Here is a 26,716-nt window from a genome sequence, read left to right as displayed (position 1 = left end):
TTAGGTGCTCTTTCAGTATGCCATTGACTATGATTATGAAACATGCTTTCTAATATGGCTTTAGTTTCAGGCACAGTCTTAACCATAAAAGCACCTCCCGCAACAGAACTATTATGCTTCTAGATATTATGTTAAACCCTTTATAGAAATAGTGTAGGATAGTCCATTCATTAACTCCATGTAATGGGCAAGTTCTAAGCATGTTTTTAATTCTTTCACACGTTGTTGCTACATGTTCATTACCATTTTTTCTAAAAGGCAATATATTGTTTCTATTTTGTAAGATTTTAACAGGTGGATAGTACTTTTTAATGAAGCCTCTTTGAGATCATCCCAAGAACTAATACTAGCAGTAGGTAAAGACAATAACCATTTTTTGGCTTTTCCTCTAAGAGAAAATGGAAATAATTTCAGCTTAACAATATTGTTTTCCATATTTTTAAATTTTTGCATATCACAAATTTTGCAGAAATCATGTAAATGCATAAAGGCATCTTCACTAGTGAAAGGACACAGATGCCGCCTAGAGGGGTGTGAATAGGCGGTTTAAAAGGTAAAGAGCTCAGATATAGAAATAACTGAGGCGACACAGAGACAACGATATGTATCTCACGCTCTTGCGGGTGCTACTCTCCGTTGGAGTGGTGTGGAGGGCAAGTCACTCCCAAACGGCATGAAGGCCTCACCGTATTCTCCTCGAGAATTCCCACGAAAAGGGATGTCCTCGATCCACTATGGAACCTTAGGGTGGTCACCGAACCCGCACAAAGCTTGGGGCTATCTACACAAATTAATTGGAGGCAAGCTCCCAATAAATTTCCACAAAGGCCTTGCCCTTGAAGAATCTCCACAACTTAATCGGAGGCTCTAAGAACACCACTAAGCCACAAAGCACAAATCTTGAGGCAATCTCCACAACTTAGTTGGAGGCCCCAAGAACACTACAAAGACTACTAAGCCATCTAGGGTCCAGAGACACAAAAGGAATAAGCTCCGGGAACAAGCTCCTGAAGTGAATATCTCATGAACTTTCACCTCCACGTATCACGCGGAGAAGTCAAACCGATGCATCAAATGCAATGACAAGAACACAACAAAGATGCCCAAATCCATCTCTCTCAAATTCCAACAAAGCTACAAAAGCTATTGGGGAATAAGAGAGCAAGAACAAATAAGAAGAGGAATACCAAATTTCTCTCCAAGATCTAGATCTAGTGATTCCCTCACAAAGATGGGGATTTGATTGTGCAAATGTAGATCTAGATTTTCTCTCTTTTTTCCGCAAATATGAGCAAGAATCATGGAGGGATTGAGAGAGGGGAAGCTCTCATGAGTTCAACAATGGTGGAGAGTGGGGAAGAAGTAGTGAGCAACCCCAAAAAAGGAGGGAGAAAGGCTTAAATAGCCGGCCACACAAATCTGCCCGTTGGGCACAAAATTCAGCCAAAAACAACTTGGAGCGGTACTACTGCTCGGTGGGCCTATAGTACCGTCCAACCCATGGACGCGGTAACCGAGGGAAGAGGGCTCCAGCATCGAGCGAAGGGGGTCGGGGGAAGGGAGCCAGCGCTAGTGAGCGAGGGGCGCGTGCAACTGCGGGAGGTGCTATACACCGACCGGGTCGGTGCGGATGGGGTGCCGCACACCCCCCCGCCCCGACCCGGCGGTTGCGTAGTGGGCCGAGGCCCATCAGGTAAGTTCATTTTTTATTTTCTTATTCTCCTTTTCTTTTCTGTTTACATATTTTCGTTTTTTTAAAAGAAGAAAACATTTTTAAATCCGTTTATTTAAAAATCTGAATGTTTTTATATTTACTAATTTTTTTAAAAAATACTTTTCGAAAAATAAAAATGTTCAAATTTATTCAGAATTTAAACATTTTTTTAGATTGATTGTTTTTGAATTTTCTTCAAAATTTAAATATTTTTTGAACATGAACATATTTTAAATTTGAACATTTTTTTAATCTGAACATTTTTCGAATACGAACAATTTTTCAGTTTTGATTTTTTTTATTTGAACATTTTTAAAATTTTGAACAACTTTTAAAGTTTGAACAATTGTCAAAATTGATTTTTTTTAAATTTGAAAGTTTTACAAATTTGAAAGAAAAAGGAAAAAAGAAAAAATGAAATAGAAAACAGGAAAAAGAAACAAAAAAGAATAAAACAGTAAAAAGAAGAAAAAAGCTTAAATGGGTCGGGCCCTATATACGACTAGGGGTGTGCGGCATGCCGTACAAATCGACCTGGTCGGTGTATAGAATTTGCTCGTGCAGCTGGCGGGCGCGTGCGCGATGATGTGGAGCGAGGTTGGGAGCAGGCCGGTCGCGCGGGCTGCCTGGGTGGGATGGGCCGACGCGGTAGTACCGGCCAGGCTAGCGGTACTACTTCCTATTGGCTTGGGTCGGTACTACCAGCCTAGTACCGCTTCACTACCGCACAGAAAACATGGTGTAGAGACGCGCGTGGTAGCGGGCCAATACTACCAGCGGTAGTACCGCCCGACCCAAAAGCTGATTTTCCTTTTTCTTTTTCAAATAGAAGACAAACTTTGAAACACGATATCTAGAGACTGGCAACTCCGAATTGAGTGAAACCAATTTTATTAGAAATATGATGATAAGATCTACCCCAAAAAAATATGGAAACAAGTTGAGGAGCTTTTTCTATGATTTTTAGAGTTAAACCTCTAAACCCTTAGAACCGAGAAAAACTCCAATATCGAAAACGCTACAAGAGATATATGTGAAGTCCATTTTTGATGAACTAGATCTTGTCATGGAAATAACCACAAGCTCTAAAACACCACATGGATAAGATCCAAATAAAAAACCAAGAAAGATGATGCAAGGATGGAATGGTTTGAACTCACTCTGAACGATACGATCAAGTTACTCACTTGAGAGCCCTCTTGATAGTATGGCCAATATCCTATAAACCGGTCTCCCAACTAAACCACGAGATCGGAAGAAAGAAACCCTATCAATAGCGAACCTTAACCTTGCACATTCCACTTGATCTCAAATGATGATGATAGTGACCGCAACAAGATGGAACGCCTTTCTTGATTGTGCTTGCTTGATAAAGTCTTGCAGATTTCTCCTCATACTCCACTATGGGTGAGCTTCTTCGTCTTCGGTGCATCTTCACATATCCATGAACATAATATGAATGTCAAGTTTAAAGCGTATGATCTCTTTGAGTTGGCTCATCTTGAACTTGCACTTCATTTCTTCTTATTATAATCTTGAAGCCAACATATGGTTCAAGCATTGCATATGGATAAACCCTACAAATATAACTTACGGCAAACATTAGTCCATAGGGATTGTCATTAATTACCAAAACTACACATGAGGGCTCCATGCTCTTTCAACTAGAACTACCGCCAAATTGTTCCCTAGTTATAAGATTTAATAACCCAAGACTTACTCCAAATCTTTCAACAGTTATCTCATGTGTAGTAATAAGCTTAGAAATAAATTGATCATTGTGAGTGTTTGTGTAGTCACACAATTTAGTATTTCTTTCGCCCATGATTTTCAGAAGATAGTTGCAATTTTTAAGAAAAAAAATAACAAGAAAAAACTAAAAACAAACGAACAAAGACTAAAACAAGACAAATAAAATACAATGCAAAATCTAAAAGAGATACGAGAGCTCACAGTGATGTTACCTCTACTATGATGCAACTCTTCTCAGGTCCCCGACAAACGTCGCCAGAAAATGCTCTTGATGACAGCTACTAGCAATACCAAAAAGATCTTGATACATTGGACCTCCAAATGCAGAGTATTATATCAAGGGAGTATCTTCCCCACAAGGGTGACTCGATGGTTTATATCGAACTCTCAGGGAACTGGAAGCAAGAGTGTACTTTTCTCTCTTCTTCAAGCAATCCTGGAAGTAAAATAAATGTCTTGTGTCCCCAACTTCACCGTGTGGTTGTCAAGCACAAGGTTTCGCGTAAGTAAATAACACAAGTAGCAATAAAATAAGTAAAAAAAACTAAACTAGATAAAATAACTAAGTAAAAACTGTAAATAGGTCGATTGTTTCTGGTGTTTCGGATGCATAAGAAAACTAAATATTTTTGTATTTTTAGATTAAAATTGTGCAACAAATAGAAAGCAATGTAAAAGCAAGGAGACTGTTCATGTATGCATTTTACATGCATCATAGTTCTAATCACTTTTTAATATACCTGCAGTTTAGTGAAGACTGTTAAGTTGAATTTCCAATTTGACAAGGAGCTAGGATTGACTACAACTGAACAATTGATTAGGTATTGAATTGTCAGTCTAGTGCAGTAAATTTCATTCAATGTGAGCATACTAGGTTGCCATAGCCTTCCCCTCGGGTGGAGCTTATTAGTCATACTCCTTAACCTTTCATGATCTTGGTGGAGATTCACCAAAATATTATGCACTGTGACCAACAGTGTCACTAATATAGGTGTGTTCTATAAAGATCTCCGTGTTGGACAACGTCTTCGCTCATCAAGAGCCGCATAGAACATATTAAGGCATAGTTTACCTTCCTTATTGTAACTATGAGAGGATTTTGCATCTGCAGCGGAGTGGGGTTATAAATTTTTTCTCAACTCAGTTGCTCCGGTTTGTTTTCCTAGATCCTAATTCACGGGATCTGTCATCACATAGGTTGGGTTACCCCATCGACAACTCACATGGGTCTCAAACTCATCTCCCTTGATGCAATGTCTTTCAGGTTTTCTTGACAGTCCTTTTGTGAAAGGATCTGCCATATTCTTACTTGTTTGAACATAATCCAATGCTATCACTCACGAGTTTTTCAGTTTTCTGATATAGTTCAATCTCCTCTTGATATGTTTTGAACTATTCATATTATCTTTAGAACTGTTCACTTTGACAATCACAATTTGATTATCATATTTAACGGATAGCCATTATGGTTTTTGTATTAAGCTTCATGCACTAGCCAACACAACCAAAATTCCGAACTGATAGAAATAGCTAGGCAATCTACTTATATACTTCAACACTTCCACTCACGTGTGACGGGAATACGGGAAGACAAGTCAACATGTGTAGAGTTAGAGGCAGGCTCAACATGCCTATACGTGCCTATACGAGGACTCCGAGGGGGAAACAACAGTTTTAGTATAAATTACAAAAGCCAGGACTCGAACTCGAGACTATGGGATCTGAGCTTCATGCACTAGCCAACGCAAGCAAAAGTACCAACTGATAGAAATGACTAGGCATTCTACTTATATACTTCAACATTTTCAACCATAGGTAAGTCCGTCAAGAGCTCACGAAGCCATTCCACTTTGACAGTAGTTGTGTCTAATACTGCAAGTTCTGCTTTCATTGTTGACCTCGTTAAAATGGTCTGCTTGCAAGACTTCCAGGAAACATCATCACCACCAAGAGTGAAAACATATTCACTTGTGGCCTTCGTCATTTCATCAGCATCTGAAATCCAATTGGAGTAACTATGCCCTTCAAGTCCTCTTGGATACCCGATATAATGAATTACATAGCTCATGGTTCCCTTTAGATAGTGCATCACTCTCTCAAGAGCATGCCAATGATCATCTCCCGGGTTGACCCCAAACCGGCCAATTTTGCTTATAGCAAACAAGATGTTAGGTCTCGTAGAGCATGCTAAATGCACGAGCAAACCAATGATTTGAGAGTATCACAATTTATGTCTCATTCTTTTGAAGAAAGATACTAGGATCATAAGGTGTGGGAGAAGATTTGCAATCAACATAGCCAAATCTAGCCAACACCTTCTCAATACAATGGTATTGCACAAGTGTAATCCCATTATTCTCATCTCTCAATAGTTTGATGTCCAAGATAACATCAACTTCTCCAAGATCTTTCATCTCGAAACATTAAGACGGGAAGGTTTTGACCTCCTCAATCACTTTTAGACCTGTCCCAAAAATTAGTATGTCATCCACATACAAACATAAGACAACTCCTCACCCCCACCATGGCGGTAGTACACACAATTGTAGGATTCATTTGCAACGAAATCCAGAGATGTCAAAGTTCTTTCAACTTATCATGCAATTGTTTAGGTGCTTGTTTCAGGCCATACACAGATTTCTTTAACTTACACACCTCTGTTTTTTGACTTTCTAGTACAAAACCATCAAGTTGTTCTATGTAAAATTTCTCGTCCAACTCTCCATTTGATGAACGAGAAGACCGTGTGAGGCAGCCAATGAGAGTAGTACTCGAATTATGGTCAATCTAGCCACAGGTGAGTATGTATCAAACAAATCTTCACCTTCGTTTTAGGTATAGCCTTTAGCCACAAGATGAGCTTTGTACTTCTGAATAGTACCATCAGCTTGAAGCTTCTTCTGAAATACCCATTTATATCCTACAGGTTTGCACCCACAAGGATGTCCAGTTAACTCCCACGTTCCATTAGCGAAGATGAAATCCATCTCGCTTTGAACCGTTTCCTTCTAGTAGTCTGCATCAAGAGATGCAAGAGCTTCTGAAAGGGTACTGAGAGTATCATCCACGAGGTAAACAATGAAGTCATTACCAAAAGACTTACATTACAAAAGGACTTTCTAGTCCTTTGTCTCTTTCTCCTTGTGGGAGCTTAATTATCATCCTCATCAGAATCTGAACTCTCATCATCAAATTCCTTACCAAACTCCGTAGGAGTTTCAGGAATTAGATCAGATTCCCACATGCCATGCATATCTCTCATAGGAAATATATCCTCAAAGAATGTAGCATCTCTTGACTCATGGTTGGTACCGACATTTATGCCATCCTCTCCAAATTTTACCGCAAGAACTCTATAAGCAATGCTATGGGAAACATAGCTAAGAAAGAGACAATCCACAGTTTTTGGTCCAAGCTTTCGTTTCTTGTTGATTGGCAAATTCACTTTCGTCAAATAACCTCAAGTTCGTAGCTAGGAGACTTTTGACATTTTCCTTTTTCGGTTCCTCATATGGGGTAATCTCTTTATTATTAGTTGTCTTTGCACAGTTTAAGAGATGATACAGAGTCAATATAGCCTTCCCCACTATTCCTTGGATAAACCTGATGTATCTAAAATGGCGTCAACTAAATCTATTAGAGGATGGTTTTCCCCTTCCGCGATCTCATTGGATTGTGGGGATGAATTGAGGGTGTTCTTTCATGGATTATACCATGTTTCGCACAGAATAAACTGAACTCATTAGAAAAGTACTCTCCACCACGATCTGAGCGAACCCTTTTTATTTTTCTTTCAAGTTGATTTCAGCTTCAGCCTTATAGATATTAAAGAAATCAAGAGACTCATCTTTAGTTTCAGGAGATACCTGGTGGAATCAGCAATCAAAGTCATGAAATATTTTCTTTCCACCTCTTGTTAACTCACTATTCATATCACATAGATTTAAACGTCTGATTTCTAGTGGTACCAAGTTTTTTTTTTCATTAGCAGGATTGTGTGTCTTGCGAGGCTACTTTTTTGCACACAAGAATGACACTTAGAGCCTTTCAAAAAGGTGAATTTTGGAATTAAACTCATATCAACAAACCGTGACATACAAACGAAATTAACATGCCAAAGTCGTAAATGCCAAACATTAGTCTCATTAGCACTAATGCTTTCATGGTTCACAATATTATCACAGAAGTCTTCCAGGGAGAAGTTAAACATGCCCTAACATTTATAGCCCTTTCCAACAAAAGTTTCGTACTTAGACAATACAACTTTATTGGACACAAATACCAACTTAAACACATCTTTCATAAGACGGGACCACTAATTGCACGATCTTTCCTGAAGTAAATTTCAGATAACCCTGTCAACACCAAAAAAATAGTAACATATAACCCATTCACCATGATGAATTCATGATGGAGGAACCTCTGGCCTGAAAAGAGGTAAATATGGAGATGTCAACATACAAATGAATATTGTAGTAGGTAATAAGTTACGGTACCCTAAAGTTTATTCCTTTGTGTTGCCAATGACCATGTTGACAGAATTAGAATTTTGTCCAACTTAACATTTTCTTCCCTTTGCTTTATGGACAAAGATGATCCCAATGGCGTGTCTCGCCACACACCCAGCAAAGGACTTTCTTCTTCGTTTTCCCCTTCTTCTTGAATTTGGTGATCTGGGAGACTCCTTTGTTATTTTCATTCGACTTGTGGGCATATTTCTGCGCTCCTCCGCCACCCTCCGCCGCCGATTCCCAGCGATTCTGGTCGCACAATCCAAATCTGCCACACCGATCGCCTCCTACACACCCCCTCTACCACCTCCCGCAACGCCGCCACCCAATTTCAACCATGGGGGCCATAATCGGGCGCGGGGTGGTAGCTCCGTGTCGCGGGGGAAAGCGCCGGAGACGGAGGTCGAGCGCTCGTCGCGCATATCCGAGCAAGCGCGCTGCCGCAGTGCGCTCTCCCGTCACAACCCGCGTTCCCCGCGTGGCTCGGCATCCTCCTGCCGCATCCCGCGTTCCGTCGCGGCACGCATGACGGTGATGTGGGGCTGTCATCGACGACGACGCGGGTCCTCGTTCCGGCATCGAGCAGGACTCTAGCGCTCTAGCCAATCGAGGTGGACTCGGGAACCGACGAGGACGACGCCACTCAGGAGACGCGCCACCTCGCCATGGCCCAACTCCCTCACGACAGTCGTCACCGAGGTGTGGGAGAAGGCCAAGCGGGCCCACGCCGCCGCCGATGAGGAGGAGCGCGCAGGGCCAAGCAGGCGTCCATCCGCTCGGAGATGGTGAGGCGTGGCTTCGTCATCGTCGACTACTCTAACGACTTGACGGACCTCTCCGATGAGGACACTGACGAGGAGGAGTACTGTAATTTTTTCAAAGAAGAAAGGTCCCAGATATGCATGTGTATTGAGCTTGGCAAATCGTATATATCGAAGCTGCTTGAGGTCAGGAAACAAAGCTAAGCTGAATGGACAAGAAAAAAAATAGGTAATGCGGGGAGATCCTTGGGCTGACAAAGTACATGCGAGCTTATTAATAAGAGACAAGTTTTCCTGATTCTCTTCCTTTTATTCATCGGATTACAACTGAAAGCAAGAAAGTAGGACCATGGGCGAGATTACTGGAGCTGCCATCCCAACCCCCCTCACGCACGTCCCTTCACTAAGCTCGCGGTGACCACGTCATCGTGCCATCCCACGACAGGATCAACGGAGCTCCTAACTAACTAGTTGGCCCGTCAGTGTACAAACACATCTGACAGATCTTGCTTATTTGCTAGTAATTGAAACGGCTAACTTGACAGAGTCCAGGCTGTTGCCGAAAACAGCGAGAAGTGCTACAAATGCAGTGTGGAGGAGAATGCAGTGCAGGGTTTAGGCCAAGAAGCTTCACGCCTTGGTGGCGGGGAGGCTCCTGAGGTACTTCTCGACAACATCAAGGCCGCAGAGCTCCTTGACTGTAGCCATCGTTGCCGGCACGTCCATCTGGAATGTCAGCGGCGAGTTCGCAGGTCCGGTGCACACCGAGAACTCCTTCCTGGCCGCTCTGATGGCTTCCCTCATCGCGCAGTGCACCGACGAAGCGAGGAGCAGGGGCGGCTCACCAGAAGCTGGAACCAAGCAGAGATTTTGAATTTTATCAGTGTCAGCCTGTCATTCATTGTTGGCGAGCAAGCTAAGAGCTGCAGAGTTGTGATGGAATGAAATAGAACCATGTATGTATATGCATGGTAGAACGTTGGGCAGATCGGAAGCTTCACCTTTTGAGGAGAGGACGCGCTTTTGGCTGCGGGGGCTGTCGAAGAACTCGACGTTGAACTGCTTTGGGATGGTGTCCACTGAGGGGATCTTGTAGGAATACGTGCCATCACTGATGAGCAGACCGTCGGAGTTGGTCCTGTACTCCTCATTTGTGAAGAATCCTATCCCGTACACAAATGCACCTTCGACCTGAGCAAAATCACGAACAGATTTCAGACCAGCCACACCTCATTCACATAGCAGTGATCTGTCTTTTAGGATTGGAGCTCACCTGGCCCAAGTCTATCGCTGGATTCAGACTCTGCCCACAGTCAAACAGGATGTCACTCCGGAGGATCGTGGTTGCTCCTGTCAAGACATCGACTTCCACCTGCAATGTTCATATGAAGATTGCCAATCAGACATTCGTCAACATCTAGCACAAGAGAAGCCGCAATATCCAGTAGCATGCATGGCTAACATAGAATGCTTTTGCAGTATCGCTCTTGTGATTTGGATCAGGAGGATACCTCACTAACAGCTGCTCCATAGTTCAAGTAGCTGGTGAAAGTTGGGTCAGGGAGCCAGTAGGCATGCGCCGACAAGTTCACGTTCACCGTTGTTGCCTGCGAGCGAGGAGGAATAAGGCATCAACTTCCAATAGCAGAATCGATAGAGATAAATTAAGCAGATGAAATTCTTGAGGAAATAGAAAATGCTCTATTTTCTATGAAGGTGAATCGCGCCCCTGGCCCTGATAACATCCCCAATGAATTTTTTCAATGTTGTTGGCAATTAGTAAAATCTGAGATAATGTACACGTTTCATTGCTTTCATAATGGAACCTTGGATATCAAAAGATTAAACTATGGGGTCATAACTTTGCTTCCTAAGTTGGCGGGTGCCGATAAAATATCTCAATATTGTCCCATTTGCTTACTAAGATGCATTTATAAGTTGGTCACCAAAACTTTGACGTTGCGGTTAGAACCTTACTCTGATAAGCTCTTTAGCATTCAGCAAAATGCCTTTATTAAAAAGAGGAACATTATGGATGGGGTCAACAGGCTGGGATTGTTCTTAAGCTAGATTTCGAGAAAGCCTATGATAAGGTAAATTGGAATTTCCTTTTAGAGTGTCACAAAATTAGAGGTTTTAATGACCTGTGGTGTTCATGGGTTAAGCAATGCCTTTTCGAGGGGACGGTATGTGTGAAAATAAATGATGAGATGGGGCCCTATTTTCAGAGGTCTAAAGGGGTTCGTCAAGGTGACCCCATGTCTCCTACTTTGTTCAACCTTATAGCCAAATCCCTTACCAAGATGGTGTTAAGAGCCCAAGCTAATGAGATGTTCGTGGGGCTTGCTTCCTGATATAATTCTCACTGGTGTGGCTGTGTTACTGTATGCGGATGATACGGTACTTTGCATCAATCATGATCCGGAGAAAGCCATAAATCTCAAGCTATTTTTTTTATTCCTTCGAATTGATGTCTGGGTTAAAAATAAATTTTGAGAAGAGCGAAATATTTACCATAGGGGGAGATAATAACACGGCTGCTTTCTATTCTGATCTGTTTGGGTGTCAGGTTGGTTCTTTACCAATGAAATATTTGGGGGTTCCCATTTCTTTAGTAGCTTTAAAAACATCAGATTGGGACTATGTTGATGGTAAACTCGTTAAGAAACTTGATACTTGGGTCGGGAATTCGGTTTCATCTGGTGGAAAGAAAATTCTCATAGATGCTTGCCTTTCTTCTGTCTTGTACTATCCTATGTCTATGTTCCTTTTTAATAAAACTTTCCTAGAAAAAGCGGATAGACATAGAAAAAGGTTCTTCTGGCAAAAAAGGAAAGACAAAAAAAATTATCATATGGTTCGATGGGACAGAGTGTGTAGACCGAAAAATAAAGGGGGTCTAGGTATTATGGACCTTAGAAGACAAAATATCAGCCTCCTAGTAAAGTGGCGGTGGAAGCTTGATACTCATGAGGGTTTGTGGCAGAGGATTGTCAAAGCCAGGTATCTTAGGGGTAAAACTGTGGCTAGTGTGACTGACAGGTTCAATGATTCTCCTTGTTGGAAAGCGTTGTTACAAGTGAAAGAACATTATTTTGCTGGTAGACGAACTTGTTTAAGAAATGGGAACATTATGAGGTTCTGGGAGGATTCCTGGGACGGTGAGCCACCTCTCCGTGATACTTTTCCTGAGCTCTATAACATTTGTCAAATGAAAGGGTGTACTATTAAAGATTTTGTGAACAAAAACTATTCCATGACTTTTCGGAGAAGATTGCATGGCAATATGGCTAACCAATGGGAGAGAATCCTAGGAATTTTTAATGGGCTTAATCTGACCTATGAAAAAGATTCTATTTTTTGGGATTTGACTAGTAATAAAGTGTTTTCCACCAAATCTATGTATGAGCATCTTGAAAGAGATTTAAATGGTCCAAACAATAAAATGATTTGGAAAGCTAAGATACCCTTAAAGATCCAAATTTTCATGTGGCAGGTTTTTAGAAACGCGATTCCTACTAGAGATAATATGCGTAGAAGAAAGTGGCCGGCCTGTTTGTTCGTTTTGCAAACAAGTTGAAAGTGTTGAGCATTTATTCTTTTCCTGTCCTATAGCCCGGGTTGCTTGGGCAACTCTGGGTAATTTTCTGGGAACATCCAGATGTCCCGGATCTCTTTGGCAAGCGATCTGTTGGTTCTATACTTTCTTGCCTAGAGGAGAGGGGATGTATATGGTTGGACTTGCTGCTATGTGCTGGTCTATTTGGACTTTGCGGAACAAAGTAACATTTGATGGCCATATAGTAAGGAACCCTATGGAACCTATCTTTATAATGTGCGCATTCGTACTGTATTGGGCAGGGTTGCAAGCAAGCACAGGTGGTGCAGAGAACTGGAGAGCTCATGAAGATGGCGGCGGAGATGACAAAGAAGGCCTAGATGGATGCTGGTGGTTCCCGAGCGATGATTGGAGACTGAAGCTTGTTGCTTTGAGTGTTGGCTTTAGTTGGTGATACTTATCTTTAGCCTGGATGTTTCTTTATGTTAGCCTAGTTGGCCTTTGGTGGTTTGCTTCCTAGTAGACTGGTTCCTGTTAAAGTTAGTTTCTGTATTGTTGAGAGATTGTTGGTGGTAATAGGTTTTCGTCCCATGGCGGTATTCTGATTTCAGAGTATCACAGTTTCCTATTACTGCCCCAACTCACTTCTCTTTTCTCCTACCCCTTTTCTTGTTATATCTGTGTAAGCGTCGAACTGTGTATTTCCGTTTTAGCAATAAAATGGAAAGGGGTGAGAAGCCCGGTTAGAAAAAACTACAAGCCAATCAGATCTCACAAGATTTCTCCTTACCTGCGCAATCAAGGAGCGCCATGTAACCAGGCTGGACTTGGCCTCCAGGTCTTCTTTGATAGGCTTAAGCCTCTTGACAAGCGCAGCGCACGACAGTCGGACCGCCTCACAGCTGGCTTGAGAGGTAGTGCTCCCATCGGTCACACCTCCTTGGACCACGCTAAGCGTGTCGGCCTGGATGACCCGTACCTTGTCGAGGAGTCCTTCGTCACCGTCGGGCCATAGCTGCCCCAGCACGAATGCAGTCATCTGCGTCACTTTGGTCCACAGCCCTTGGCCTATCTCAACGCCGCCGACCTCAACGACTATGGAACTGTCTTTCAAGATGGACACCCTCCCCGGAGTTGGCCTGAGAAATACCGTGTAAGTGATTGGCACGCAGGAGATTCCACGCTTCTTCCACCTGCTGCCGCTGTTGAAAAGCTCGACTGCGGCAGCCCTTTGCTGGTAGTCGGGTGAAAAAGCCAGTTTCTCGAAGATGGTGACGAGGCTGTAGGCCGAGGGCTCGCCTGCACAGTCCCCGAAGAACACCTTGAGGCTCTTGAAGTCATGAAGGTTCTTCCTTCTGATGGTGTTGGTTTCGACTGAGAGCATTGAGGCAACATGCTCGACTATGGCTTCCGCGATGAAGGAGCCCTGCACTCCACCAGGTGCACGCATGGCCTGCTTGGGCGATATGTTAGTCCTGCAAACCTTTATGTCAAATGCGAGGGCACCCCAGTTGTACTTCTTCAGAGCCTCTATAACAGAAAATGGCATAAATGGACTGTAGTCAGGCCATATTCCGGCTTGGATTCCGAGATCAAGGCGCAGGGCTGTTATTGTGCCGTCCGACTTGAATCCAACCGAGTACTTCGCCTTCATCAGGTGCCGTCCTCCTGTCATTACCATGTCCGTCTTGCGGTCGAGGTACATCCGAACAGGGCGCCGCAGCTTGAATGCTGCAACTGCACATGCACATGCAACCTGACAGACAGTACCAACACTTTCCTGATCAGATTCAACGATTAATAGGTTCAAGTTTTAGTAAATCTTATAGTTGGACACTTACATGCACTGCTTTCATTGACTTCCCACCAAAGCCACCTCCAACTCTTCTTGTGATGACACGAACATTGTGGAACGGTATGCCAAGGCACCTTCCAATGTCTTGTTGTGCGACCTCAGGCATTTGCACTGAGGAGTAAACAGTGATACAGTTATCTTCGTCGGGGATAGCTAAGGCGACCTGCATCTCCAAGTAGAAGAAGCACTGGGGTTCAAGTTTCACCTGTGAAAATAAATAAACTAGGTCTGAGAATTATTGCCAATATACTTAAGATCTATGACCCTTCAAACAAATGAATTGTGTACATCTGCTGATAAAATCTTGTAATCAGCTTCAGACATTCCTTTGTCAAAGTCACCAACTGGCTTAGGAGCTAAATACGGGGGAGGAATGTAGAAGCTGTTATGCTGGATCGCGTCCTCTATTGTCAGAATTGGTGGCTCTAGATTTTCGGTGCTATACTCAATAATAGCTTGTTTTGCCGCCATATAGGCATAATTCTGTGTTTCAGCAATCTGCGTCATAAGGAAAGCAACAAGATGATACAGTCAGAAGGTCCAATGATTTCTCAAAATATTGGATCGACATATAAAGACACCTCATAAAAAATAAATTTGAAGTGGTTAATACGTACCACAATGCCAACAAGTTGACCAGCATATTCAGTAACTGAAACAGCAAAAATCGGCTCGTCTTCTACCATTCTAAAGTTGGTAAACACATTTTCACCACCACTTGGAATGTCCTTTGCATCAATAACCGCAATAACCTTTTCTGAAGCCAAAGATGGTCTGAACTTGATTCCATTTATACGAGCATGAGGATGTGTGCTGTAGACGAATGCTCCATAGAGGCAATCCTTAGGAACAGGGATGTCATCAACGTACACAGCTTCCCCTGTGAAAGAACCAACAATTGCGTCAACTAGATGCTTCAGGATACAAACTGCGGGTGCTACTAACAAAAAGGTTTTGAAGATAAATATGGAGAGATGAAGCCTTTCAGATGGTTAAGCATTAATCCACCTAACATACTAAATATGAACGAAAGGACTATGAATCGTTTTGGTTATGACTTATGCAGAAGAAAATACTATCAATAAATATTTTCAAGCGCTACTAACCTATAGGACAAGGGAATGAGAATATATACCTGAAGCTTGTAGCTCTACACCAGTTTTATTGATGGGCTTGCCAATTTGTTTATATCCGTCAGTGGAAAGCAGTTCCTGTCTTGAGCGAATTGGCAAACTATCGCTGTTAACATTCTTCCCCGACGAGGACACACTGACACTATCCATTATTCCCAAATTGGGAGCATCAGCTCTTGCTGGTTCATTCAGTTTGTTGGCTAGGGAAGACAGGAAACTGAACAGAAAACTGACTGCCAAGCTAACTCTGTATTCAGGATGTGTGGTTCCTACTGATGGTATAATAACATCTTTAAGCAACCGCACAGCTTCAAGTATTACAGGTACACTTACTGATTTTCCCTTAAGGAAGTTCTCGACATTCTTAGCCCTGATCGCATGTTCGGTTCCATAAGCACCAAATGCCAAGCATATATCCTCAATGAGAATCTTCCCTGATGATGCAGCCTCTGATAGCCTTGCCAAGAACGCAGAGTTGACATATGAGATAGCGTTGCCGGATGGACGAGGTGATGCTCGAGAAGTCTCAAAGGCTACATTAGCTGAGCCCCAATGTGGGACAAATATGCTGACCAGTAGGGTCCTAGAATCAGATGGAGGCTGCGCCAAGAAGTCCTCCAGTGTAAGACAGAGCTTCTTGGAAGCCACTTGAACGGTCACGGTTGAACCTGCAGCCAGAAGAACTGTTGCAATGTCTGACGGCAAGTGCAGCCTCTGTGCCATGATTATGTTTCCACCAATGGTTGCAGTGTTGCGAACAAATGGCGATGCTACCTTTTTCAGATGATCAGCAATCTTTCTGAAGACAAGGGTTTCATCCGAGAAAACATCAATGGCTTTGGAGATGGATACAGCTGCTCCGATCTCAGCACCCTTGTTGGTTCTGTTGATGACTGAAAGCTCTGGAATCCTGTTGATGTCGATGTGCTTGTCATATAGGTCTTCATCCTTGTAAATACCAGAGCAAGTGTTTGAAGCCACAATCTTCACTGAGCTTTCGTCAAACCAGTTGGAATCTAGCAGCCTTTCGAGTTCGGCGATGCTCTTAGGATAGTACCAGCCATCGTCCCTGAACACAACCGGGGCTGGGACATTGTCGATTTTTTTTAGTTTTTTTTGGGGTGGGACATAGTCCATTTGATTCACAGAAGATTCGATCTCAGCTTTGAGGAAGTCTGGGAAGGTGCAGATGGAGGCACTGGAGTACGCTGGCAGCTTGCTGACATCTGCAGGGTCTGCACCTTTCTTCCAGAAGGAGTTGAGGCCCAGGTCCTCAAGGTCGACATCAGCCGCAAAACTCTTGCATGCATCAACTATAGGCCTATATCCAGTGCATCGGCACAAGTTGCCCGAGATGGACTTCTCAGCCTCGGAGATGGTAAGCTTGGAGAACCCCTCAGGCGGAGCAGGGCGGGCGGCCGCCTTGTCGGCGTTGGTGAGCGCAGAGAAGATGGACATGCACATGCCCGGGGTGCAGTAGCCGCACTGAGAGGCATGGAAACCAGAGAGGCGCTGCTGCACACTGTGAAAGCCATCCTTGGTGTTGCCGATGCCTTCGCTGGTGGTCACCGAGCAGAAATTCAGGGTGCCAACGAGTGACAGACAGGAGCTTGCCGCGAACTCATTCACCTCTTGGGTGCATGGGTCATACATGGATATTAGGACCACACATGCGCCGCATCCACCTGAGGAAATATGAAACTGTACGTCAGAAACATTAGCAAACATTATTACAATTATTATCAGGTGCACTACGAAACAAGTATCTAATTTATTTGCTCCTTTTTTTTGTTACTTCGTCTTGGACGCAATTTAGAGCCAGGAAGTATCAGTCAGACATTCAAGATGAAAATAAAAAATCAGTCAGACATTCAAGATTTCTTATTTGAGGTGAGAAACAAAATAATTGATGAAACGTAGAAACAGTTCACTGGAGATGCCTACATATATGCACAACTAAGAAGGTACTGTATGGAGGACGTATCAAGTGCCATTATGGATTAACATTTCCTCTTTGCAGAACAGAATCCATTATGAGAAAGTGAGTCTAACTTAAAGGTCATGATGGGATTTTTAAAACTGTTTTTGTTCCGGACTAAAATCTATTTAACATTTCATGGCAATGTGCAAAATGGGTTAAGCATTAGGTTATTAGAGTTAAAAGTGGTTAACAGATGGTTATTAAGGTTCCAACCACTGCTAACATTAAGCAATGATGACAAGTCATCACAGATCTCAGCAAGCCGACTCAAAAAGGAAACACAAAAGTGGCAGAGAAGAGCAAATTTTGAATGTTATCAAAGCTTCCCTGAACGTATAAAATGCAAAGTATTGTATTCTTTTCTTTCAAAGTAAAATAAGGTGACCCAACACCTGAAGAAAGCAACATATCTAGGCACTCCAACAAGCACTCATGGTGACACATCGTTTAATCATTATCTCACATCTGTTTGGGGTGAAACACCATCATCAGAAACAAAATTATTTTTTCTACTAGCAACAAACAGAAGTAATTACCACCCAAAAAGAAAAGTATTCAGGTTGCAAAAGAACCTCCAGTAAACCTCACAGTACCATCTGTTGTTCATCATGATTGGTTATACACTTAGGACCTGTTTGGAACCTCTCGAGCTCCTGAAATTCGCTACCGGAATGGAAGGAGCTGCGGCTATATTTGAGGAGTTGCTAAAATCAAGCTCTGCACGCTCCAAGGATTTGACGGAGTGGAGGGAAACCGGACAGGTCCTTACTGCATCAAGATAACTGGTTGATCCTGATCGGATTGGCATTACGAAAGGGTGCTACTAGATATGAAGCTATCTTTTCAAACTAGGCATCACAACAACCCAAGCTCAGTCAAGCATTATCTGTTTCCCTAAAAGAGGAGTTCTAAACATATTCCCCCAAATTAGTAGTCTGAATCTGTTTCTCCTACCTCCTGCGGCAGCTGCACGAGCCTGGAGATAAAAGTAGCAGCATCCATCTGCCGCCGCTGCTACGAGCCATGCCGCCGGCGTCAGCTCCGCATTCTTGCGGCTGGTCCTGCCGCAGTGCCGCCGGCATCAGCTCGGCATTCTTGCGGCTGGTCCTGCTGCCAGCGTCAGCTGAGGCTTGCTGTTTGGTCATGGGAGAAGGGACAGACGGGAGGGGCGAATAGCCGAATAGCGAACGCAAGGAGGAGGGGTGGAAGGGGTGACGAGGGACGGACACGGGAGGCAGGGTGGAGGCCGGCGGCAGTCGGGAGTGGAGGAGAAGGAGTCCAGGGCAACCATAGGTTTTAGGGCATCTCCAACGTTTTTTTTTTTTTTTTGAAACTAGGGCATCTCCAACGTGGCGCGCTGGACCATCCGTTTTCCGCCGTTAGGGCATTTCCAACGGGGCGACCCTTCGGATGGGTCCAGACGGACAAAAACCCGGCCCAGCGCGTGAACCCATCCCTAAAACGGATGGCCGCGGCGTCCGGAACGACGCAAACCCGGCCCAAATCTGTGCCGGGTTTGCGTGGCCGCGGACGCGAAAGGCTGGTCGCTCGCGTCCACCCCTTGTCCGCCCCTGGCCCGCGTGTCATAGACATAAACATTTGTTTTCATTAGAAAGAACTCATTACAATTTTTTTAACTACTACTTCTATCCTACTATCCTACTACGTACGGGGCCGGCGACCTCGCCGGCGTCTCCTCGCCGACTCGCCGTCGGGGCCGTGGATTTCACTCGACGCGGGCGGCCTGTACGCGTGAGGATTCCACTCCAGCTTACCAGCTGGGTGGCGCGGCGGCGGCGGCGGCTTCGGCGGAGGCCTTCATCCTCCTCTTTTCCGCCCGCGCACCTCGGGCGCGCTCGCGCTCCGCCTCCTGCGGCGGAACCATCCGCCTCCCGCATACCTCAAGCTCCTGCAGGGCGGCGGGTTCCACAGCGGTGCGCGCCTCCAGGCGGACGCGAGCGGGGGCCTGGGCCTCGTGGTTCTCCTGCCGCCGGCGCATGCGCTCTTGCCGGCCGCGCTCCGCCGACGCAAAGATCCTCCCGGCGCGCCGCTCGGCGAGGGCATCTGGATGAAGTGACGGGCTGCTCGCATAGCGATCGGCTCGTTCTTCGGCCGAGGAGGTCGCCTAATCGGCGGCGGCCGGCCCGCCAGTGGCCTCGTGCTCCTTCATCACGCGCGTGAGATCGGCGAGACGCTCCTCGATGGCGGCGTTGATATTCGCCGGCGCGAGGTCCTCCTCGTCGACGGGCTCCTCCGCGGCGGCGCCCTCCACCGCGGCCTCGTACCGGCCGTCCGCGGTCTCGTGCCGGCCGTCCGCGGCCGCCTCCACCATCTTGGCGTCGCATGCCTTCTTTGCCGCCGCCTCGCAGCGACGCGAGCGCTCGTCGTCGGCGACCCACCGCGAGTCCGCGCGCTCCTCCTCCTCCGTCCGCGGGAACCTGGCCCGGGCGGCGAGGGAGAGCTTGGCCCACGTGGCCTGCAGGGTGCGCGGCATGGCGATGGAGAAGGTGGAGTGGCCGTCGGAGAAGGTGGAGTGGGAGAGGAAGGTGATGCGGTCTGTGTGAGACCGCCGCCGTCTTTTATAGCCGGTGGTCTGGCGGGAAATTTGGGCGCGAGCGCGCGCCAATGGCGTTTTCGCGCGCGGGAACCTTGGTGCGCGCGGGATCTTTCTCGCGCGTTCCACCGCCCACCATGGCTGTCCCGTCGAGGCCTGCCATGGCGCAGCGCCGCGCAACGAAGACGAACCACGTGGCGTCTCTTTGGGTCGCCGCGTTGGGCGCCGCGTGCGACCCAAACGGACACGCGGACGCGGGGCGCTGTCCGCGTGTCCGGACGGCCACGCAAACGGCCCAAAACGGACGGCCCAGCGCGTCCGTTTGGGTCGACCGGTTGGAGATGCCCTTAGGTGGCAGCGGGCGGACATCCGGATAGCATCTCGCGTCCGCGTGTTCGTTTGGGTCGCACACTGTGTCTAACGCGGCGACCTAAAAAAGCCTAATGTTGCGCTGCGCCATAGTAGGCCTCGACGGGACATCAATGGTGGACGGAGAACGCGCAGGAAAGTTCCCGCGGCACTAGGCTTCTCGCACGCGCGAAAAAGGCCATGGGCGCGCGCTCGCGCCCAAGTTTCCCGCCAAGGTCGCCGGCTATAAAAGACGGCGTCGGCCTCGCAGACTCACACCCGCTCCTCCGTCCTCTCCCCCCTCTACCTTCTCCGGCGCCCTCTCCACCTCCCTCGCCATGTTGCGCTCCCTGCAGGACACGTGGGCCAAGCTCTTCCTCGCCGCCCGGGCCAGGTTCCCGCGGACGGAGGAGGAGGAGCGGCACGTGCGTTGGGTCGCTGACGACGAGGCCATCCGCGTCGCGACCGAGGGGGCGACGAAGAAGAAAGAGGACGCGGAGCTGGTGGAGGCGGCCGCGGACGGCTGGCACGAGGGCGCGGACGGCTGGTATGAGGCCGCGAAGGAGGCGGAGCCCACCGCGGAGGAGGAGGTGGAGCCCGCCGTGGAGGAGGAGCGTGTCGACGAGGAGGACTACTTCGACGACCTCGCGATGGCGAACATCAACGCCGCCATCGAGGAGCGTCTCGCCGACCTCACGCGCGTGACGAAGGAGCACGAGGCCACCTGGCGGGCCGACCGCCGCCGTTTAGGTGACCTCCTCGGCCAGAAGAACCAGCTCCTCGCTATGCGAGCAGCCCGCCAACTCATCCAGCTGCCCTCGCCCGAGCGGCGCACCCGGCAGGATGCTGCGTCGGCGGAGCGCAGCCGCCAAGAGCGCATGCGTCGCCGGGAGGACAACCACGAGGCACAGGCCGCCAGCCGTGTCCGCCTGGATGCACGGACCGCTGTGGAACGTGCCGACTCGAGGAGCTCGAATTATGCGGGAAGCGGATGGTGCCGCCGCAGGAGGCAGAGCGCGAGCGCGCCCAAGCTGCGCGGGCGGAAAGAAGCAGGGCGGCCGTGGAGGAACGCCGCAAGAGGGCGGCCGTGGAGGAACGCCGCAAGAGGGCCTCCGCCGAGCCACCCAGCTGGTAAAAGCTGGAGTGGAATCCTCAATCGTACAGGCCACCCGCGTCGTGTTAAATCCACGGCCCCGGCGATGAGTCGCCGGTGAGACCGCCGGCCCCGTACGTAGCTAGACTAGTAGTGGTAGGTAGATCTAAGAAATATGTAAACATCTCATTTTAATGGAAAATATGCTATCTCCCTATGACACGCGAGCCATGGGCGGACATGGGGCGGACGCGAGCAGCCAGCGATCAGCGTCCGCGGCCACGCAAACTTGGCCTACATTTGGGAAGGCTTTAGATCGTCCGGACGCCGCGGCCATCCGGTTTTGAGATGGGTTTACGAGCTGAGCCACATTTTTGTCCAATTGAAGCGCGACACGAGATGGATCGCCGCGTTAGAGATGCCCTTAGAGCACCGAGCCCAAATAACCATTTGCTTTCAGCGGTTGAACGAAAGCCCATTAGGTTGTTTTCTTGGGCTCGGTTCACTGAAGCAACCGTATAACGGAAACCAAGTGGTATTTCTGGCCCGCGTTCTTGTGGGATTACGCCCGCACGAACGGAGTGGCCACTGGCCCGCGACCCATTAACGCGTTTCAGGGTCTTAATCACCGCTGATTCTGGGGGAAATTCATTTTGCTCGTAAGAGCATATGAACCTGTTGTGTGAAAGTACATTTTAAAGTATCAAAATATTTTGAAATAAAATTTTACATGTATATCTAGATATTTTACGTTCGTACACAAGTTATTCAGAAAAAAATTGTTATGTCTCCCGTAAAAAACACGAATTTTGATGCTACAACACGACTATGTATAGGACATTTTTTTATCTTTTTTGTACATGCCACATAAAATATATTTTTTCCACGAAAACTTGTGTACGAACATAGAATGTCACTATGTACACGATAAATTTTATGTCAGAATTTTTTAATATTTTTAAAAATGTTTTTTAATTATTTTGCATAATGGATGCAAATGCTCCTGTGAGCCAAAACGCCTCCTCTCTGGTTATATTTGTTTGGTTCTATCGGTTTTTTGTGGTTTTTTCATTTTTCTTTTTTTTTGGTCTAATTTTTGTTTGAAAATTCTGAATATTTTTTACAAAATGGAAATTTTAAGAGTTTTATATTTGATTTTTTTCTTGTTTGAACAATATTGTGAACAATTTTTAATTTAAACATTTTCTAGTTTGAATAATTTTCAAGTTTGGAAATTTTTTAAGTATGAATTATTTTCATTTTTGAATTTTTTTTAAGTTCAAACATTTTTTAACTTTGAACAATTTCAATTTTAAACAATATTTTTACTATAAACAAATTTTTAGTTCTCAACATTTTTTAAGTCTGGAATTTTTCAAATATAAGTTTTTTTTCAAATCTGAAAGGTTTCAAATTTTGAATTGTCAAAAGTAAAATGATAGAGAAAAGAAAGAACCTGCCATGGACCCGTTCGTGGGCTGGAATTTTTCAAAAAGACAAATTCTGACGTGAAAAGAATTAGCTTTGGGTGAATAGTGTTTCACCCTATTTACTCCCAAGTTTATCTTTTTTGACTCCATAAATGTAGGCCAAATTTGAAGCAGCAAGTTTTTGGACGTTGCATATATAACACAAATGTGTGTTGTTAATTTTTTTTGAAAATATTTGAACATGTTTTTCCTTTTAAAACGGTTGATCTCAATGATCCTATCTAAGATCAGATCATACCTGAGTTGCCCCCCATAATATTTAGCTTTTTTTTGTTTAGGTTCATTTCAAAGCTGTTTCTTCTAGTTTTTTCTCTCTAGTTTTTGAGTTTTTTCTGGTCGGGTTTTACAAACTTTTTTTCCTTCAGATTTTAGCTTTTTGCAAATTTGAACTTTTTTCAGATCTAAACATTTTTCAAATTTGGATAATTTTAACATTGAACATTTTGAAAATTTGAACACTTTCTAATTTTAAACAATTTTAGATTTGGACATTTTTTGTATCTAAATATTTTTGGATCTGAACATTTTTTGAGTTTAAACATTATTTAAATTTAAAACTGTTTTTATACGAAAGTAATTGTACTTGTTATTTTGGGCCGCATTGGAAGAAGCGGCCAACGCACGCGAACGAGCAATAGGCCGACCCAACCAAGTCCCACAGTTACTTAAGCATGAAAGTTATTCTCATAGGCGGATCTAGCATCCCTCCTGTCCGGGCGGCCGCTCAGGCTTCCGGCCGGCCGACAGGCTTATTTTCGTTCTATTTTACATGTATTTGATATAAAATTAGCACACTAACCCTATTTGCCTAGGCTTCAAAATTTTCCTGGATCCGCTTATGGTTATTCTCAAAACATAAGCTTAATTATAGGGCATGTACAACAGTTTGGACAATGGTTATGTTTAGTGCCCCGCCATGCCACATGTAAACAACGATATAGACATCTCGTACAGCAAACTGTCCATTTAGCCGTCTAACTTAAGGGCCTATAATCAAGCACGAATTAAAAAAAGGTTAGGAGATCGGATCTACTTCCGAATGAAAAACTGTGAGTTGTAGACGCACTCCTCGACCCTCGTACACAAGTACACACACTACTAGAAAAAGAGGCTTCCGTTCAGACCTTTAGTACCGCTAAAGGGTGCATTAGTACCGGTTGTACTGTCCAAGCCGCTGGCAGCCTTTAGTACCGGTTCGTGTCACGAACCGGTATTAAAGGGTTGGCGTCATGAACCGATACTAAAGGTTTCCTGCTCCCCACGCACCTCTCCCCGCCCCCCCCCCCCCCCCCCTCCCCCGTGGATCGCCTTTTTTGCTTTGTAAAATACAAATGAAAATGATAGAAAATTCAAAAAATAAAATGTTTTCTGATTCTTGTCTGTTATGCAACCTACTATTCGGTGAAATTAAGAAATTCAAATTTTGACATTTTTGCAAAAAAAAATTTAAAAATAGTAAAACCGCATTAACTTTTACGACGTCGGAAAAAAAGTATAATATTTCAAAATCATCGTGGGTTTACCCGATTAGCCAATTTTTAGATTCTCAAAATTCCAAATGAAAATATGAAAGCAGGAAGATTTTAGTTTTTTTTCAGAAATATAGAATTTTATATATTTTATTTTTTAATTAAATTAATAATTATAAGATTTTTTGAATCCTAGAATATTACTATTACTTTTAGAAAATTATAAGATTTTCAAATTTTCAGGTTTTAGGTTTGGCAAAAAAATATTAAATTTTAATAAATAAATAAAAATAATATAAATTAAAAAAGATAATTTTATTTATTTATTCAACATTATTATTACATCATTACTTTTGTTTATTAAAATAATTATTTGGAATTTAAATAATAAAGAAGTGTGACATCGATCAACATGTTAATATGATTGATATGATACTACTATCAGCAACATGTGCGCGAAGCACTTGTAAGTGGAATGGGAAAGAACTTGGAAGTTAAGCGTGCTGGTGCTAGAGTGTGTGATGATGGGTGATCGACCGGAAAGTTTAACCACGGGTAAGTAATTTTACTAAAGATTAAGTGTAGTTAGAGACTAACCGAAATACTAGAAATTCTCACGAAAAATAAAAAAAGGAGTGAAAAATAATTTTAAAAAAATGAATATTTTTTTAACGAAATACAAACCGGTACAAAGGTCTCCAGCCCCGCGGGCTCCTCCGTGCCCACATAAAGTCATTTTTAGTACCGGTTCGTAAGGAAACGGTACCAAAGAGGGGAGGCTTTAGTACCGAATCTTTAGTACTGGTTCTAAAACCGGTACTAAAGTTTTTCTAGAACTGGTACTAAATAAGGGTTTCTCTACTAGTGACAACAGAGGAAAAAGTGTCGTTAAGTCACGAATTCACGATCTTTACTGGATTAGACGTACAGACGACAAACGAGCTACCTCTCTGTTTCTACCTAGATAAAAATCGTACGTGAGCTGAGTGTTAACTATGTATCATTGTACATGCCCTACTCCTGTTTAGTGATTGGGCACGACCTGGATCTAAGCCGACGTACTACACTCCTTTCCGTTCCTAAATAAGTAACTTACCTTTGTCTAGTTCGGACATATCTACATGTATTCTAGCTATAGATATCTTCATAAATAGAAAAAGCTAGGACAATTATTTCAGGACGAAAGGAGTATAACAAAGCCTACGAGAAGAAAACAAATGAAGATAGGAAGACATTGATCATCACAACGATCTAACAGCTGGATCTGTCGGTGTGTCGTGGGTGGCGGCTCACCTTCGCCGCAGCCGAGCTTGGGGCCCCTGACGTTGGTCCGTGTTCGCAGGAACTCGAGCAGCGGCATTGACAGCTCGACGCCGGCGGCCTCGTACCTCGCGCCGTTGACGGCCAGCACCACCCGCTGCCCTGACGCCTTCGCCGACGAACCCATCTCCGAAGCCTCTCCCATTGGCCGATAAGGTGATTTGCTTCTGACGAAGAGGTTTGCACCACTCGTTTCTTCGGCGCGCGGCTACATATAGTAAGTCAGTGAAGCGAAACGATAAGGTGATGTACCCGTTTTGGGTACCGCGCGCAGTCCGCAACAGGAAAACAATTGGCGCGTGCTATACGTGGGATCGATTCCGGTCGTACTGCACTCAGAAACGAGCAACTTTTCGTACTGCATGGTCAGGTCGCTTTCATCACGAGTGCTGTTTGCTCGTCAGGGCCAGGGACCTACGCTGGGTGAGGACCGCGTGTTATTTGATAATCACGTGGAAGAAGACATGGTGTGTAGTTTGCTAGTCACATGGGTTGAGCCCACCGTATACCGGAAGCATTTTGGATACGATTTATGTTTATGTCACATGACCGTATGAGACGCACCTCCCAGCAGTAAGTTCCATTTTTTACCGCAAGTTGCTTGCCACGCATTAATTACAGAAGTCTTTTGTGTACCAACCATTGACATTAATTAAAAAGTGAGAGGGATAGGGAAGCAAATTTGGTGCACATGAGCACCAGTGCTCTCAGTTTTTAAAATATTTAAAAACTGAATTTTTGCATTTCAAAAAATCATCACATTTATTCCATGAATACATACACATATTATGAATATTCATGCAAAGTTTCGGTAAAAATTGCATTGTATTTTGAGCTACAGAAAAAAAAAAAATTTGTGGCTATGTATAGATGAATATATTTGTCAGAAATTTGTCTTTTTTGTATAGCTTAAAATATAACATATTTTCCTTCAAAATTTCTACCGTACCTTCAGAATGTTTATATGTACATGAGTATTTAATTTCATATTTTTTCAAATTTAAAAAATATAATTTTTAAAAATCAGGAGCACTGGTGCTCATGTGCCAAATACACTTTTCCGAGGGATAGTGCATACAAAACGGACGCGTCTGTGACGCATTCACGACACAAATTTAGTCTGCGTTTGCGTCTAAACGTACGCTGCAGTCACTTTCCGTAAGACCGTTAGGAGGC

The 26,716-nt window shown here is 44.6% G+C and overlaps 1 protein-coding gene across 2 annotated transcripts; it reads right to left on the bottom strand.

The window, feature by feature from the left end:
* Positions 1-8,990: 8,990 nt before the first annotated feature.
* On the bottom strand, positions 8,991-25,737 carry LOC127293769 (indole-3-acetaldehyde oxidase). 2 transcript variants are annotated; one of them, XM_051323419.1, is made up of 10 exons: positions 25,514-25,737; positions 15,288-16,970; positions 14,770-15,032; positions 14,441-14,650; positions 14,139-14,357; positions 13,088-14,053; positions 10,250-10,345; positions 10,012-10,110; positions 9,740-9,929; positions 8,991-9,589 (listed from the first exon to the last, which is right to left on the bottom strand). In XM_051323419.1, the coding sequence occupies exons 1-10, from the start codon at positions 25,683-25,685 to the stop codon at positions 9,369-9,371; spliced, it is 4,119 nt and encodes a 1,372-aa protein (XP_051179379.1). In that variant the 5' UTR covers positions 25,686-25,737; the 3' UTR covers positions 8,991-9,368. The 2 variants fall into 2 exon arrangements, with proteins under 2 accessions (XP_051179379.1, XP_051179380.1); XM_051323420.2 differs by lacking the exon at positions 25,514-25,737 and adding an exon at positions 18,221-18,555.
* Positions 25,738-26,716: the final 979 nt, after the last annotated feature.

Source organism: Lolium perenne, chromosome 4 (genome assembly GCF_019359855.2).
Source record: "Lolium perenne isolate Kyuss_39 chromosome 4, Kyuss_2.0, whole genome shotgun sequence".
Classification (NCBI taxonomy): Eukaryota; Viridiplantae; Streptophyta; class Magnoliopsida; order Poales; family Poaceae; genus Lolium; species Lolium perenne.
This window is presented reverse-complemented; position numbering and strand designations above follow the sequence as displayed.